This window comes from Hordeum vulgare, chromosome 3H (assembly GCF_904849725.1).
Source record: "Hordeum vulgare subsp. vulgare chromosome 3H, MorexV3_pseudomolecules_assembly, whole genome shotgun sequence".
NCBI classification, from domain to species: Eukaryota; Viridiplantae; Streptophyta; class Magnoliopsida; order Poales; family Poaceae; genus Hordeum; species Hordeum vulgare.
The window spans coordinates 481,169,757-481,185,805 of NC_058520.1; the positions used below are offsets into that span (position 1 = coordinate 481,169,757).

General features: G+C 42.9%; 2 protein-coding genes and 1 non-coding gene across 3 annotated transcripts; 1 reads left to right on the top strand and 2 right to left on the bottom strand.

The window, feature by feature from the left end:
- Nucleotides 1-4,320: 4,320 nt before the first annotated feature.
- On the bottom strand, nt 4,321-6,910 carry LOC123444387. The gene is made up of 4 exons (XM_045121081.1): nt 6,428-6,910; nt 5,330-5,422; nt 5,133-5,242; nt 4,321-4,704 (listed from the first exon to the last, which is right to left on the bottom strand). The coding sequence occupies exons 2-4, from the start codon at nt 5,353-5,355 to the stop codon at nt 4,526-4,528; spliced, it is 315 nt and encodes a 104-aa protein (XP_044977016.1). The 5' UTR covers nt 5,356-5,422; nt 6,428-6,910; the 3' UTR covers nt 4,321-4,525.
- Nucleotides 6,911-7,561: 651 nt separating this feature from the next.
- On the bottom strand, nt 7,562-14,886 carry LOC123444388 (golgin-84). The gene is made up of 21 exons (XM_045121082.1): nt 14,712-14,886; nt 14,317-14,397; nt 14,191-14,240; nt 13,452-14,102; nt 13,292-13,354; nt 13,109-13,186; nt 12,793-12,996; nt 11,765-11,821; nt 11,597-11,671; nt 11,435-11,506; nt 10,498-10,560; nt 10,311-10,409; nt 9,672-9,749; nt 9,403-9,471; nt 9,186-9,233; nt 9,000-9,095; nt 8,820-8,896; nt 8,558-8,603; nt 8,361-8,459; nt 8,227-8,271; nt 7,562-7,968 (listed from the first exon to the last, which is right to left on the bottom strand). Exons 1-21 carry the CDS (start codon nt 14,737-14,739, stop codon nt 7,903-7,905), a joined length of 2,145 nt encoding a protein of 714 aa, XP_044977017.1. The 5' UTR covers nt 14,740-14,886; the 3' UTR covers nt 7,562-7,902.
- A 93-nt stretch (nt 14,887-14,979) lies between these two features.
- TRNAK-CUU lies at nt 14,980-15,052 on the top strand. The gene has a single exon. It is a non-coding gene; the product is annotated as a tRNA-Lys (tRNA).
- Nucleotides 15,053-16,049: the final 997 nt, after the last annotated feature.

Genomic DNA, 16,049 nt, shown 5'->3' on the forward strand with positions numbered 1-16,049 from the left:
GGCATACTTTTGTAAGACGGTTATAGCATGCTTAACTTCTTAGCTGCAATTGGTCTTTATGCCAATGACGCAGTGGGTCAACTAATAGGAATAATGACTGTGAGTGCTCATAACCTCACAGCTTGAAGAAGAGGTTATCACACGACATGCTCTAGACATAATTAGACAATGGAATGTTGCATCATGAACATGCAACTAAACACATTGCTTGTGTTTTTGGTACTTTTTAGGCAACCAAACGACATGCAAAATATGGCTCAAAGGCTATATTGACTCGGCAATTGTACTAGGTCGTGCGCTGGAGGAGAACATAGCCGGAAGCTGACCGGAGATGTGGCTCCCTGCACCGCCACACCTCCTACATGAACTTCCTCCCACCCTACTAGTGCGGGTTCCCACGGCTTCATCCACCGGCTGTCTCTGAATTAGCACAAAGGGGAACGGTGGAACTGCTGCCGCCAGTAGAGAACTTGTGGTCGTCCTGGACGCTTTTGCCATCCATGGATTTGGGCATTTGGAAGGAGACAACATTTGGAGGGGGAAGAACACAAGCCAAATTTGGGATGGTTGCACTGCCGGTTGGCGATTTATGACGGAGCTGGGTTGGGGCTTAGGATTAATCCTATATTGAACCATAAATGTTATGTATTTTCATGTATAGGGACCATATTGAAGTGTTTCTTAAGTTACGATACCAAATTGTTAAGCATTAGAGTTAAAATGACGAATGTGTGATTTCCTCTCCTCGGAAGTTCAAAATGACGCAACCAAACATGCCCTTAGGTACCCTCCCACCCCCCTTCACACTTACCCACACCCTAAGAACATCTCTAGCAGACCCCGTATAATGCCCCGACCCGCAAAATAACCGCCAAAATACGGGTCAGCGCGGAAAAGGTTACCCGACTAGACCCCGCAAACGTGTCGACCCGTAAATTTTTTTGCGAGGCGCTGCAAAAGTTCATACTCAACCTTCCCGCAAGCGACAGGGCAACGTTGTCGTGTAGGGCAGCAATCCGGCTGGCCCCGCTGGAAAGGCACGTGCGCCGGGCGTTGTCGTTGCTGCGCGATCTGACTGGCCGCCAGCGGAAAAGATGACCAAGGTTTCGGGCGTGAAGCGGAAGAAAGTTCCTACAAAAAGACCGGTGCCTTTGTCCACTCCCTCCACCCCGGCGAGATGTTCCCTGACGATGCCTTCGAACGGCGCTGCTTCCACCACAGGTGAGATGTCCGATGAAATGGTCAGAAGGTATGCATCTTCCCTCCCTTGTTCTTGCTTCGCTTTTCGCCATTGTGGTAGCTCCTGACTTGCTGTCACTCAATGTAGCGGTGGTTCAAACAATGTCGCTGTCGAGTTCGTGAACTTGTTGGACACTAACGCCGTCGACATCGATCAAGCCCCAATCGCTGGTTTTGATTACAATGAATTGGAGGGTGGCGTGGATGACCATGGTGGTGAAGATGAAGTGGAGGAGGTAGATGAGGGGGCGTATCAGCAAGCGCAAGCAAAAAGCATGAGATTGAAGAACGACGCGGTCTTGGAAGATCAAATCTTGATCAAGGCTTGGAGTACGGTGTCCATGGATGCTTGCACGGGTGTGTCTCAAACCGTCAAGAGGTATTGGCAAAGAATCAAAGATCAATACTTTCAATTCATGGCCAAGTATCCCAATAGGACATCACGGACCTTTCGGTCACTCCAAGGTCGTTGGGACGTGATCAAGCCGATTTGTAGCCATTGGGCAGCTTGCTTGGAACACGTTCGCACTGCACCTCCAAGTGGAACCGTGGAATCCGACTATGTGAATTCGTTTTCACGTCCCAAGTTCTGCACACCATTTGCATCATATGAAATGATTGCATCATTTGACTTTGTTTTAATTGTGTAGGAAAAAATTGCCCAACAACAGTACAAAGACATGGAAGCTTTCGAAGGCATTTTTTTTAAACTAGAGCATTGTTGGGAAATGCTCAAAGACTGCGACAAGTGGAAGTTGATTGACAAAGAATCCCCGCCGAAGAGAGGTTCACTTACAAACATGGATGAAGATGAAGATGATGATGGCCCAAGAAACTTGAACAGGCCTGATGGTGAAAAGAAGACAAATGAGAAGATCAAGAGGGAACATGAAGCATCGAGTTTGCGAGACAAGATAGATGCCATGGGAATCGAGCTTGCGAGACAAGATAGATGCCATGGTGCAATCAAATGAAGTGATGCTAGCGAAGTCTCTGGAGACAAAGATAGAGTTGGCCGAGAAGAAGGCACGAGAGAAGCAAGACAGATGGAAATTGCTCAATGACATAGACGAGAGAAGAGCACGTGCCGCTGAGAACAAAGCCATGTCCAACCTTATTGCCGAAGACAATAGGATCATGACTTTGAACCGCAATGACATGGACATCATTAGCAAAGAATGGCATGATATTACAAGGAGAGACATCTTAAAGAGGAGGATGCTTGCGTGTTACAGTGGCGGCGATGTTTTCTCATCGGGAATCGAAACCAATATCGCCGATGATTTCGATGCCGGAATTGGAACAAGTGCCAGAGATGGATTCGGGGGACGCGATGGATTCGGAGCGGCGATGACCTCGATGATCCGGAGTGAAGAGTGACCAAGATGCACAAAGTCCTTTTGCGTTTGTCTTGTAAAACTACTAGATGACCCATTGCGTCGATGGCGCAAAGGCCGAGAGCAAGCCATGTATTGAAAGAGTGTACATTAATATTATTTGAGCACATATTGAAAAATATAAAATAAGTACCTATTGCTGGTAGATAGATGCTTAGTGATGATACAAATACCCAAGAAAAAGCCATGAAATCAGTTCATGGTAAGCAAAGCAAGCTATATAGGTATCCATATATCATATAAATAGCTTTGATCTTCTAACCTATGTTTTTTTAATCTTCTCCTGCTATGTATGACCAAAACATGTAGTTGTCGACATTAGATAGCCATCGCTGCATTTTCATCAATATGAAAAATGACCAGATCGTCCAAGCAGCTCTTAATGGTAGGTGTGTTCGATGGGTTGTCATCGACGACCCGTTGCACCACTCGCTCAAGTAGCCAAAGCAAACCAAACATTGGAACCATTATGAAAGTTGGTATTTATATGGCATCTTTATACATAATCAGACATATGTAGCTTATTTAAATAGTATGGAGGAGATACTTAGATGGCATATTTATTTATCCATCATGATAACATCATGGTTCAGGCATACCATGCAAGACTTAGATGGCATCTTTATACATAATTGCCTCAGGCATATCCAGCCTGGTAATAGAATGGGCAGCTCGATAGAAGAAAAACAGCAACTTACATCGAAACAAAGCTATGAAGGTAGTTTGCGATAGCTCATTTACACTGCCTTTATAAAGCAAACTACATAGCTAGCTATATCATATGTATATGCTTGTCCTATTGGCTTCTGGTTTATGTGCGTTGATAGTTGGATCTGTTTAAGATTGTTTAGTGTCAGCAATGAATTCATATAACTGAAAATAGGAAAGCGTTTATTAACTGACCTTATGAAAGGTTATGCACACTGGCTCACAGTGTGCCTTCTTTGCCTTCAAAAACAAAGACACACATGTCACTTGATTAAACCTTGCTGCCTAGACAAAGTTAGTCCAATTAACCCGAACTTGCATCTGAACACATCCAAATGTGATTTTGATGGCCATGTGTTTGACAAATGGGTTTAGAAACTCTTTGAGATTATGTATCGTGTATGGGAAAGAGCATGAACATGTTAGAGAAGATATAAACCAAGGAACTGATTAATAGTATCGACATAGAAAATAAGTAATTTGAAAGTGGACAGATAAAAAAATCATAAGGCGCTATTATGCTTCAAAAGTAATTGATGTTATGATTTTTAATGCCAACAATCTATGTATCAGAAGAACTACAATTTTGTTTAATAACAAAGCATACATGAAGAGCCTCCCTTATCTCAACAAATCAAGAAATAACTGTTGCACCATAAACTAATCAGGTGCTTTTTCACCTCTCTGTTGTCCCAAGAATATTTCTCTCAACTAAATACATGGGAAAAAGTGCATATAAGAAACAGTATGGACCTACAGAATCGGTTAGATAAGAACGGCTTGATAAGAATGCAATGCAGCAAACATAGAACGACAACTCCAATAAGTAAAATTGAATTTGATACTCTCTCTTATTTGATTTCAGTTAATCATAAACTTTGTACCTAGCATCAAAGAGCTTATAGTTCGAAAGAGTTAAGCCTACTGGCCATAAAGGTATAGGCAAAGACTGGAACAACTAATTTAAACTCTTTCCTACGGGGATTGCACGACACATTTGTTCATTACTTCATAATAACTGAAACAAAGGATGGTCGATGTCATGGATAAATGAAATAATTACATAAAAATGAATGCTAGTGAAGGAGAAAGAAAATAGGATGAACTCATCGGAAATAGAGGAGGCCCAGCCTGATGCACCCCTACAAGGCTTCACCCCATGGCGTCTCTTCTGGTTGTGCCTAGACTACCTGAAGCTGGTGACTTACCACGGCTAGGTAGGCTCTAGCAAGACCATGGCGGCCGGTGTTGCCGCTCAGGTAAAAACTAACCTCCTTCATGTTTGATGAACCCGTAGAAGTTTTTGTGAGATCATTAGCTCGATCTCCACCGTTAGTTGTGAGCCCCGCTGCTGCAAAATCTGAAATTAAATATATCACAACATTTTCAAATGAAGGATGAGGGCTGAAGACCTTGAACGAAATGTGAAAACCCAAAGTCAGATAGATTCTAACTGGACACCTGTTTATAAATACTCACTCTGTCCTAAAATAAGTGTCGTTGAGTACTAATTTTGACACTTATCTCATGCATTTGTGCGTTCCCAAAATCAAAGGAGAAATGAAGCAGGAAGTACGTAAAGTCCGAGTTGGTCGAGTATCCATTGACGACCGCTACATGGGAAGAATTAAACTTTGTTGCTAGTTAGTATGTACAACAGACAGTCTATTCATGCTAACAACGTATGCTATTAGACTCTTAAATCATACTGCATGTTTCTATTTTCTGAATTAGAATAGTGACCTCGGTATAGCAGAGAACAAACACGCGTATAGCTAGCTTAATTACCTGACAAAGCTATTAGTAATGTAGTAGCAAAATATTGAGCTCCTTCTGATTCTTGCTCTGTTTCCACTTGAGCAATCCCTCTCTGCCTCTCAAATCTTTGATGCTGAGTGCTGAGTTTAATTTAAGAAAAAAGAACTTGTAAGATAAATAAGTGTCAATGATCCCTGAGAGCATATATATATATAGCTACATTCTACCTATAGACCCACCGCCCTGATTCCATTAGATTATTGCATATTTTTAACCTGGTGTGGAAAACTGCTTTGCATTGACGTTACCATGCAACAGACCTGTGCACCATCAACAATGGCATAATTCAGTCATGTAGATGTGCAGATGATCACTAAAACATGAAAAAGAAAAGATAGAAAAATGCATTGAAAGTTTGGACTTGAAATATAGAAGATTACCCACTTGCTGTACTGAATGCAAGCATAGTCAAGTATAACTTGTTTAATCTATTTAGGGTTTTAGTTTCACGTACCGTAGCATTGCTGCAAATTTGAGGCAACATAGCAGATTAACTTCAGAATGAAATGGACCAGCTATTATATTATTGTAAGCTAAATGTATAAATGTAAAATCATATTTAGTTGCAAAAGTAAGTTAAATGTTCACACAGAGGATAGCTAATGTCGCCCATGGCATAAAAACACAATATAACCGAAACAAAATAAAGGGCATCCGTTTCCATGCATGTAAGTGAATCCATCTCCAAGGGATCAGATCAGAGCACCCCAAACCAAACCAATCTACTCCCTCCGTTCCTAAATATAGGTCTTTGAAGAGCACTGGTAGAAAAAGGGCCTTTTGTCCCGGTTCGTAAGGGCCTTCTGTCCCGGTTTTGAAATCGGGACTAAAAGGTCGTTACTAATGCCCTCGGCCTTTAGTCCCGGTTCTTACACCAACCGGGACATATGGGCCTCCACGTGGCCGCTGCGGCCAGGCCAGGCAGGGGGCCTTTAGTCCCAGTTGATGACACCAACCGGGACCAAAAGACATCCACACATCAGCACCTGACTGAAGCTGAGGTTTTTTTTTTGAAAGGGGCTGGTTTAGGGGTTAATTTAGGTTGTTATATACACCAACCAAGGAGCATCCATGATCAAGCACAAAAAGAAATAATTTTATCTTTCATCCATGAGCATCCATGAGCATGCACAAAATTTCATCACGCACACCACCATCATACTTAAAAGTGCAGTAGCAGTTCAACACTACCGTACTTAAAAGGTTTACACTATAAAGATTAAAGCTCCATCAGGTTCTTAAGATCTTCACTCCTGCTTCTTTACCTTCTCCTTCATCATCCTCATGCGCTTAGAGCGGTGAAGCCCCAGGCCAGGTAACAAAGTAACAAAACTAACTGACGATGGCAAGCTACAATCCGGCCTCGCCAGGAGGAGCTCAAGCTGAGGAGCCGAATCGAGGCCGCGCTCCTCGGCTCGAGCTGCCGCGCTCGTCGAGGCAGAGCATGGGGCGCATGCATCTGGGCCACCATGCGACACGGACGAGGCACGGCTGGCTGCTGCCCCCCTCATCCTCCCAAGCCGCTCCTCGGCTTGAGCTCAAGGTGGCCAGGCCGACGAGGCAGAGAACAAAGGCCGCGTGTCGGCGAGCGGATCGGGGCCGGGGTCCCCCGGGTCGGAGAGGCAGATGGGAGGAGAGGAGGAAGGGTGGACTGGAAGGAGATGCAGGGGGAGAAGGATGAGAGGGGAGGGGATGGGAGGAGAAGGGAGGGAGTGTGGCGGTAGATGTGGGATGGAGGGAGGAGGGAGGGGGCTCGGGTGCTGGGGATTGGGGGGCTGGCTTTTATACGCCTACGCGTGAAATGACGAAAATGCCCCCGGCGGGGCACGAAATTTACAGACGATGGCAGGCCGGTGCCAACACTATTCATAGCGGGGGCGAAGAGAAATGCTTTCATTCTGCGCCGCGAAGTACGTTTTATTGTTTGAATTTGAACTCATTTGTTGAAATCATTGTCAAATTTGCTTATTGGGGGTTTTCGGTTTGCAGGTCGACGTGACAGCGCCCGAGCAGACCCCTCATAGGCGACCCGTAAAAGAGCATCTTCTATAAATATCCTTTTTTACAGGTCTGATTTGCGTGGTCTAACTTTGTCTGCGTCGCCGGCCCTTAAAACCGTTTTTCCACGAATTGTAAACCAGCTTTACGAGTGGGCTATACGGGGTCTCCTAGAGATGCTCTAAGGACAGCCAGCCCCCGCTTAAACCAATGTGCACCAGACAGGCAGTATCCAAATGAGAAGAGACTATTTAATCTCTCCTATTTAATAGAATACAAAACAAAATAAAACAAAACTCAAGTATGGATGCATTTCCTCGTTTAATATCAGTTTGCTCCATCACCCCCCAACAGTTCGAGTAATACCGACCTAAAACGTCTTATATAGTTTACAGAGGGAGTACAAGAATAGGCTCTAAGTGGCCTGTATGACGCATATATTATTATTATCGGGTCAAACTGCTACGTTTGTGATCAATATAAGTGTTAAAGAATGGATTATATAGCCCACGGTCAACCAAAGAACGTTACTACTTTACAAACGAGAGGGGAGGGGAAGGGAAAAAATTGTAGCTGGGTTAACACCGCATCAAACCAAGAAAAAAACTTAATGGCTGGCCTATTTCGAACACAGGAATTTCACAGGCAATCGTCGAAATCCCGTAGGAACATATAAGGGCCGCGTATAGAGCTATAATAGCAATGCCTAGATCCCTGAGGGGGTGGGGATAGGCTGTAAAGCCTATGGCAACTTCACATTGGCCAGGTCCCCCATGGACGATTTCACGGTCTCTTCTGCTGCAAAGTCCTGTAACATTCCAACACGCTGATCAGTTAACTTTGGTTAATTGTTTAAGCAAAAGAACTTTCTGTGATAATACATGGACACAATGAAGAATAAACACGCTGATCAGTTAACTTTGGTTAATTGTTTAAGCAAAAGAACTTTCTGTGATAATACATGCATACAACGAAGAATAAACAACACCATGTTGCCTGACCAAGGCATGAAATGACGTGAATGAAAATAAATAAATGCAATCGCAAGTATAGGATGATTAAGTACCTGCAGGCGCTGCATCAAGTACATCAAGAACAAATGCACAAACACCTGGTACAAGTATACATAGATTCAATCAGAGATCAGCCTTAACATGATCTAAAATAAAACATAAACGATCAAAATTATGTTGTTCTTGCCAGATAGAATAGAAGGCTGACTCGGGCAACAGGATGCCGCCACAGAAATCTTGTTGCCCTCACAGCCCCTGAATCTAAAAACTTCGCAGCTTTTTGTAACTGGAACACCAAAAATGCCAAGAAAGCAAGGTTAAATATTAGTACTCTCCACTATATGTTAGGGTGTGGCACTCCAAATTTTCATTGGACGCATATACCTGATGATTTGCCGTTGCCATGTGTCGATGATGCAGAGGAAGAGGCCTGAAATATAATAAGCTAATTATCTAAAAGTCTAAAACTGTACTAGAACTTGCAAATAGAGGAACACGGCTAAAACTTGGAAATCTCAAGTACAATTTGCAACACAAGGCTGCTTCTCTTTTGACTGGACATTCTCACAGCATCCAAAAACTATGGCATGCTTATAAAACAATATTTTCCTGCATGCTCAATAATTAAAGAAAACGGTCAACATACTCTAGCGCATTGATATCAGTATCTTCTTCCCATGATGATGCTGATCTGCGAGAAACCCTACTCCTTTCTGCTTCTACCTATCCAATGGAACCCAAAGATAACAGAATGGAAGCAAGATAAGAACATCGGCAGGACAATGCTTATGGCACAAGCAACATAGGAAGAAGATAAATTAGGAACCTGCACTTCATGGAATTGCTTCAATGATTTCTCCAGTTGGAACTCTAATGCACCTTTTTCACTGGCCATGGATTCTAACTGTGTTTGCTTGTGGTACTGGAAGATATAATGCATAGATAATGAATCAGCTCTCCTTGGCTAAAATGTCAATGACACAAAAGGAAATCGGTATGCTTCAGCACATACCAGCAAATCAGTGAGCTCACGGTATCTCTTCTCTAGCTCAACATGCTCCTAAAAAGAAGACACATTTGCACGGAAAAAAATTGACTATTAAGTATGATCTGGTAACAAGGTGGATTGTAGTAAATGTTGCATTCATCCAGTTAGAAGGTGGGTCATGGTAACTGTTGCATTCCCCCAGTTTTAACGAGAAAAGTGTGATTTGAGTAGGATTAACAACCTGTCTAGAATAATGCTCTGCGTCTCTTCTCATTCCAGCCATTTCAACTCTCATCTTCTGCAACTCAGCCTACATCATACAAATAAAGATGTTAAACAAATAATAGTGCAAGACAAAGTGTTCTGATTACTATAATGAAAACAACTACATTGATATATATTTTTCATTTTCCATGATATTATACCTGCTCGTCATATTAGCATTTTTACCTAAACTTCGAGTTATTACTTGACAACTGATTCTTTGATATCTTATGAATTAAATGGTACCTCCAAGGATAATATCTTGCTTTCTGCCTCTCTTTGGCTTTGCCGTGCTCGCTCAACTTCCTCCTGCCATGCCTGTATCTGCTTTCCAAAAAGCACAGCAGCAAGAGAAAGAAGCACCAAAGTGTTACATTTCAAGATAGTGCACAATACGCTAAGTTCTATTATTTCCAAAGCAAAAATAAATAAATACAGATAGGCATTTGTAGATACGGTAGTAAATAGCTATATGGGTATCTCATGCATGGAGTGTGCTAAAAGTACAGCTCATATTAATCCCATAAAGAAACCAAGGTTCTTTGATTTGAACCTGAAGAACCTCACGGTTTCACCACCATTTGGAATCAGTTCGACTCTCTATCTCTCTCTATATATATTGTTATGCCTTGTTATTACTTCTTTGCCACTATTTTATCTGGCTGAGTGTCTTTACAAGGTAGCTAATACCAACAGGAGGTGCTACAACATCTCTGCTGTTCTCCCGGAAAAAAAAACTCCGCAGTTTGTGACCCAGACCGTGATCGCACTGTGGGTTTCCTGATAGGTGTCAAAACATTTTCCATTTCCCCCTCTTTTGCTGTTAACTGTTTCTATTTTAGGTAATGGGAAACGGGATGATCTGGTTTAGAAGAAAAAACTAACCTGAAGAGCTTGATTAGCATCTTCGGAAGGCTTTTTCTGAGCACGGCGATTACGAGCTTCCATTTCCTGAAGTTCTTGGTGCAGTGAAGCACATTCAACCTGAAACAACCAGGGTACCAATAGTGAATAGCAGACACTAAACTGATCAGATATGAGTTTATGACACACAGTGCAGAAAGGAATTTACCTCAAGTACAGCTACTTTGTGCTCAAATTCCATTGCTCTCGATGAGCTTTGATCAGCAGCTCTCTGTATGCCAACAGAATAGTCAAGCTCAAACTAAATTTGCTACTGTTTCTTTAGTAACAGAATGAAAGCCACACAAAAGTTTTAAGAGTAGCAACGATTGTGTTAAAATCGGAGACCAATCGGCTAACATGTGACACCCATGGAATCTAAACTAAGTGACATTATTACAAGTAAAAGATTTGGATTAAAATTGAAATAAAACGGATACGAGTTGAACTATTTAAGCGAGAGCTTAATAAATAAGTGGAAACATACTATAAATCACATATGTTGACTGAAGCACAGCCCCAGAAACATAACAGTTACAGTACTAATTTTCTAGCCGGCTTGCTGTTTCTTGTAAGTACACATGCTGGCCTTGTGGTATTGACGAACCTCTAAAATCTAGATAGGATTGTTTCCACCTAGTCACAGTGCTAGAACTTCTAAATGTTGAATTAGCTCATCTTGGCAGTTTGAGTGTGAAACTTGTTTTAAGGACAACATCTACTTAGATCTTCAAATGTATCCCCTGGAGAACAAAACAAAATAGGCCAATAAACAGATGAATGTAACAGGATAGCATACCCGCATATGCCTAAACATTTGACCTTACAGGAGTAAACTTTATAAGGCATTCAAAAGAGTTATTCATTCTTCCGATTCTAGAACGTAGTAGACTAAAATTTGTAGTTGTTGAAACAAATTAGAGACAGGCTGTGATAAATGCCCCTTGGCGCAAGATATTGCAAGAAATACCAATGTGAACCAAACATCTACATAGCACTAACATGCAGTTTCCTTGTTAGTGTTCAAGAAAATTGGCAGATAATTTGGACATCCTCACATAATAGACCATATCCTGATGCTTCATGTTTGTACCTTGTAACATTACCTGGATTCTAGCAAGAGCATTTGATGCCTCGACAGCCCGATGCTCCAATTCTACTTCTCTGTCAACAGCTGCCTGCAATGTAATAGAAAATATTGAAATTTAACAACATAAGAAACTATGATAAAGACAAAGCAATAAAACAGATTTACTTCAAGAGATTACCATCTTTGTAGCATTATGTGCAATACGCTCCTCTTCAGCCCTCCGCTCCACGGTTGAAAGTTCCTCTCGTAGAGCCTAAAACATAGATGGTACATACGGAGGTTAGAAAACTACATGAAAACATGAATCTGTTCTAGTATACAACCCCAGAAAGCCTATTTTACTAACCTGGATGATCCTGGTTTCAGTAAGCTCGCGGTTCCTCTTAAGGCCATCCATATCTTCCTAGTATCAGCAGAAAGCAAAAATCAATTTATCATTTGATAACATCAATTATATTATGGGAGCCTAAAAACATAAGGAAAAGAGTTAACAGTCACCCGTATAGCCATACTGTTCAAGATTTTTATTCAAAAGAGATCATATCAAGATCTACAAATTAAACACACAGGTATAGTTCCTGAGATTAAGTCCAAGACTTCCACTGATATCTGAGTCTGAAAGAGAGCACATGACACTCCAGGTTCATGCTCATTTGCGACAACACACAGCTCGAGCTCAATATTTGAGCAGGTTAAACTCGAAGCTCCATTGATTGAAACTATGAAGACAGAATGCTAGAGACTGTAAGAGACTTTCCATGTGTCAAAAAACAGGGACGTGCAGATGTGCATACAAAAAATGAAAATGAGCAACTCCCCTCCAGGACCCAGAATAAACTAGGAGGGAGGGGTTATTACAGCACCAATAAGTTTTTACGCTAAGTTGCACAGACAGATTTTTTTAAGACAGAAGAATGAGTATTAACAACAAGAATCCACAAATGAGAGAAGAATCTTGAGTTCTTGGAGCGAGTGCAAAATATCCAAACATCCTTCTACTCCAACTCCAAATCATGTCTACTTGAGAGCTTATCGGCATGCAACTAGAGAGAAAACTCCACAAGCACCTCCACGGTATTCCAAATGGAAAAGCAAAAAAAACACATACTACAACGTAATCATAAATAGATCATGACAACAAATGAAAACATGTGAGTAGCAAATCCCTACAAGAATGACCGCTGTGCTAGCATATTTCAAACAATTATAATGATTGAAGACAGCAGTGAAGTGCCACTGTGAAGTTCATACAATCATACACTAAACCCTGCAACTGTACAGAATACTAGCCACAATGTATGGTTTCCTTTGGCAACGGTCATACTGTTACAGGAAGATGCTAAAAGAAGCTTAAAAGAGTATGAAAGATGAAACCTGTAAAGATGCAAGCATTTCTTCTGAAGCTGCTGCTTTTTTCTTCCAAGAGTCCAACGATTTAGCTAGGGACTCAATCTCAGTGTTTTTTGCAGCCAAAGCATCAACCATGTTAGATTCAACTCGTGAACCTTGTACTCTGGATACTGATAGTTCTTGCTGTAGTTGCTTTATATGAGCTTCATGTGAGCTACATTTCTCTCTCTGTTATGTGTTATAACAACAATATATATTAGAGAGCCACTCTACCATGCATGGGGTTAAAGTAAGTGGAGAAAAAAGGGAAATGCAAAGAATTTTCGTAACATAATCTGACCTCCTGAACAAGAAGCTCCTCTAGCTGTGCATTCTCAGATTTATATTCTTGAAGACGGGATGAAAGTCCAGCACATACCTGTTGGTAAGTAAAACATAAACCAACGGGTCAACATCTGGACCTAAGAACAACAAAAGTAAATAGGTAACGAGGCAGGGTCACTAAGCTTATACCAATCCTTACCCGAGCTAATCTAGCTTCTTTTGACTGGCCAGTTTTTGCAGCGCTCTTTAGTAATCCCTGAGCCTGCCAAAGACCAACAAGACAACGCTACAGTTTAAGCACAGAATGCATTCACATCAGCACATCTTGGTCATTATGAGTGCAATTTGCTATGGCCTACCTCCTCAAGCTGGTCTTGATCTTTCAGAGGAACTGAATCAGACTTATGTTCCTGTTGATTTTGTGTGATCTCTGGTGAATCTGACAGATTATCCTTCTTCGAATCTTGGAACTTGCCAGAACCTTGTGTATCGGGTACTCCAGAGATATTTCTCTCCTGGATAACAGCCACATCCGTGTCTTTATCCTCCGAACTTACTGTAAAACCAATCTCAGGGGACTGGCTACTGCTGCTAGGCTCATTTTTTTCGTCTGGAACTGAAGGAGCAGAGGTTTCAGAAGCACTCTCCAAATGTCCAGAATCTGCGAAATGATCCGTGATGGGACCTGTATCCTCAGGGGTTTTCTCCATTGACTGGACTTCAACCGCATTATCGATAGCATTAGCAGTTGTGTCATTTTTAAGGTCAGCAGTGGTGCTCTCTGCTTTCTCGGATGTGCTCCCAGCGTTCGCTCCCTTAACATCAATTGAAGTGACTTCAGGTTCACTGGCACTAGCAATAGCAATAGCATCATCATTTGATGAATCTGCACGCGTCGAAGGTTTGATCTTCTCAATCTTAATCCTCTCCCGCGGAGGTTGCCTGTTTTTTCTCTCCTTCTGAGCCGCTGCTCTGTTACCTGCATCCCCAGTAGTGAGCTTCATTGGACCCTGCAATGCGAATTTACAGCAGACTTTAGACATCAGGTGTCAAGCACGCAGTCTGCAGAGGAATCAAGTAGGCTTATCCAGTTGCGACCTTCTCCCTGGGCTTTCCCCTCTTTGCTTGACCTTCTTGGCCACCCGATCCTTCAGCAAACAAACACCAGCGATTACTAATATTCCGACTCGCCGAGCAGCTGGCTATGCACCGAGTAATGTTTACCTGGAGGCTGAGGAGCAGGCTGCTCATCGGACAGCTCCGTGGCCACGCTTTTCGCCCTCCGGTCAACCACTTCGAGCAAGTCTGTTACAGAGAAGCAGGAAACTTCAGCTCCACATTACCAACAAACAACTCATGGCGTATGAAGCAGCAGCAGCAGCAGCAGGCAATGGGTTCAGGTGGGGTGCAACTGGCCCGCCCGCACACCGAAGGGCGGTCGAACAAGGGACTGCACCAAGGCTAGCTCGCCAGTTTTCGCAGCCGGCGTCGTAATCCCACGCAGTTATCGCCGTGGGTGCAGTGCGGGAGTTGCGGGGAGAAGCCCCAGATCTTACCCGGGAGGAGGGTGGATCTCGGCGGCGAATCGGAAGGAGGGGAGGGGAGGCTGTGGCGCGTACCTTCGGCGACCTTGAGCCAGGAGGCCATGGCGGGATCACCTCCCCGGCGAGAGGAGGGTGGTTGGCGACGAGACGGCGAGCTAGGTGGATGAACTGACTGGTGAGATTTCCGGCCGCGGCAGTGGGGTTCTCTTCGCGGGATAGTTGGTGCTGGCGGGGATCGGAAGTCGGATCCGACCGACCGGTGCGTTTGCTTTGGTGAATGGCATCGTGGAATCATATAAGCTTAGCGGATACTAAAAGAATATTTTCGATACATTTACAGGAAGCCCGTCTAGCTCAGTTGGTAGAGCGCAAGGCTCTTAACCTTGTGGTCGTGGGTTCGAGCCCCACGGTGGGCGATTGTTGTCTAAAGGAAAAATTTCTTCTTTTTAGAGGTGCTCGGTCCATTTTTTATTGCCCCTCCGATTTCATCCTCAGACGTGTTTTGTTATTTTGGGATGTAATCATATACTCCCCCTCCGTTTTTAAATATAAGGTGTATTATTTTTTAAAAAAGTCAAACTTTGACCAAGTTTATTGATAAAAATGTCAATATCTAGAATACGAAATCATTATCACTAGATTCATTCTGAAATATATTTTTATAATATATATTAGGTATTGTAAATATTTATATATTTTTTTATAATGTTCGTCAAACATAGACAACGGTTGACTTTCTTAAAAACTAATGCACCTTATATTTAGAAACGGAGGGAGTGGGGGTGGGGAAGCGAGCTTGGTCTGATTTAGCTTTTTGTTTTTTATGAGGAGACCTGCAACCGTGTCGTTGATCTCGTCAGGGTGGAGAGATCCAACGGCAAAAGGTGAGGGGGTGGGATGGGGAGCGAGGTTGGTCTGATTTAGCTTTTGTTTTTATGAGGACACCTTATATTGTATAAATGGATCTCCGCTATTCACAACTGATATCACTCTCTCCTCATCAAAAACAAAAGTTAAATTAGGACCAACCTCGCTCCCCCATCCCCACCCCCTCACCTTTTGCCCTTGGATCTCTCCACCTTGACGAGATCAACGACACGGTTACATGTCTCATCATAAAAAACAAAAGCTAAATAGACCAACCTCGCTCCCCCACCCTCACACCCTCACCTTTTGCCCTTGGATCTCTCCACCTTGGCGAGATCAACGACACGGTTGCAGGTCTCCTCATCAAAAACAAAAGCTAAATCAGACCAACCTCGCTCCCCCACCCCACCCCCTCACCTTTTGCCCTTGGATCTCTCCACCTTGGCGAGAACAACGACACGGTTGCAGGTCTTCTCATAAAAAACAAAAAGCTAAATAGACCAACCTCGCTCCCCCACCCTCACACCCTCACCTTTTGCCCTTGGA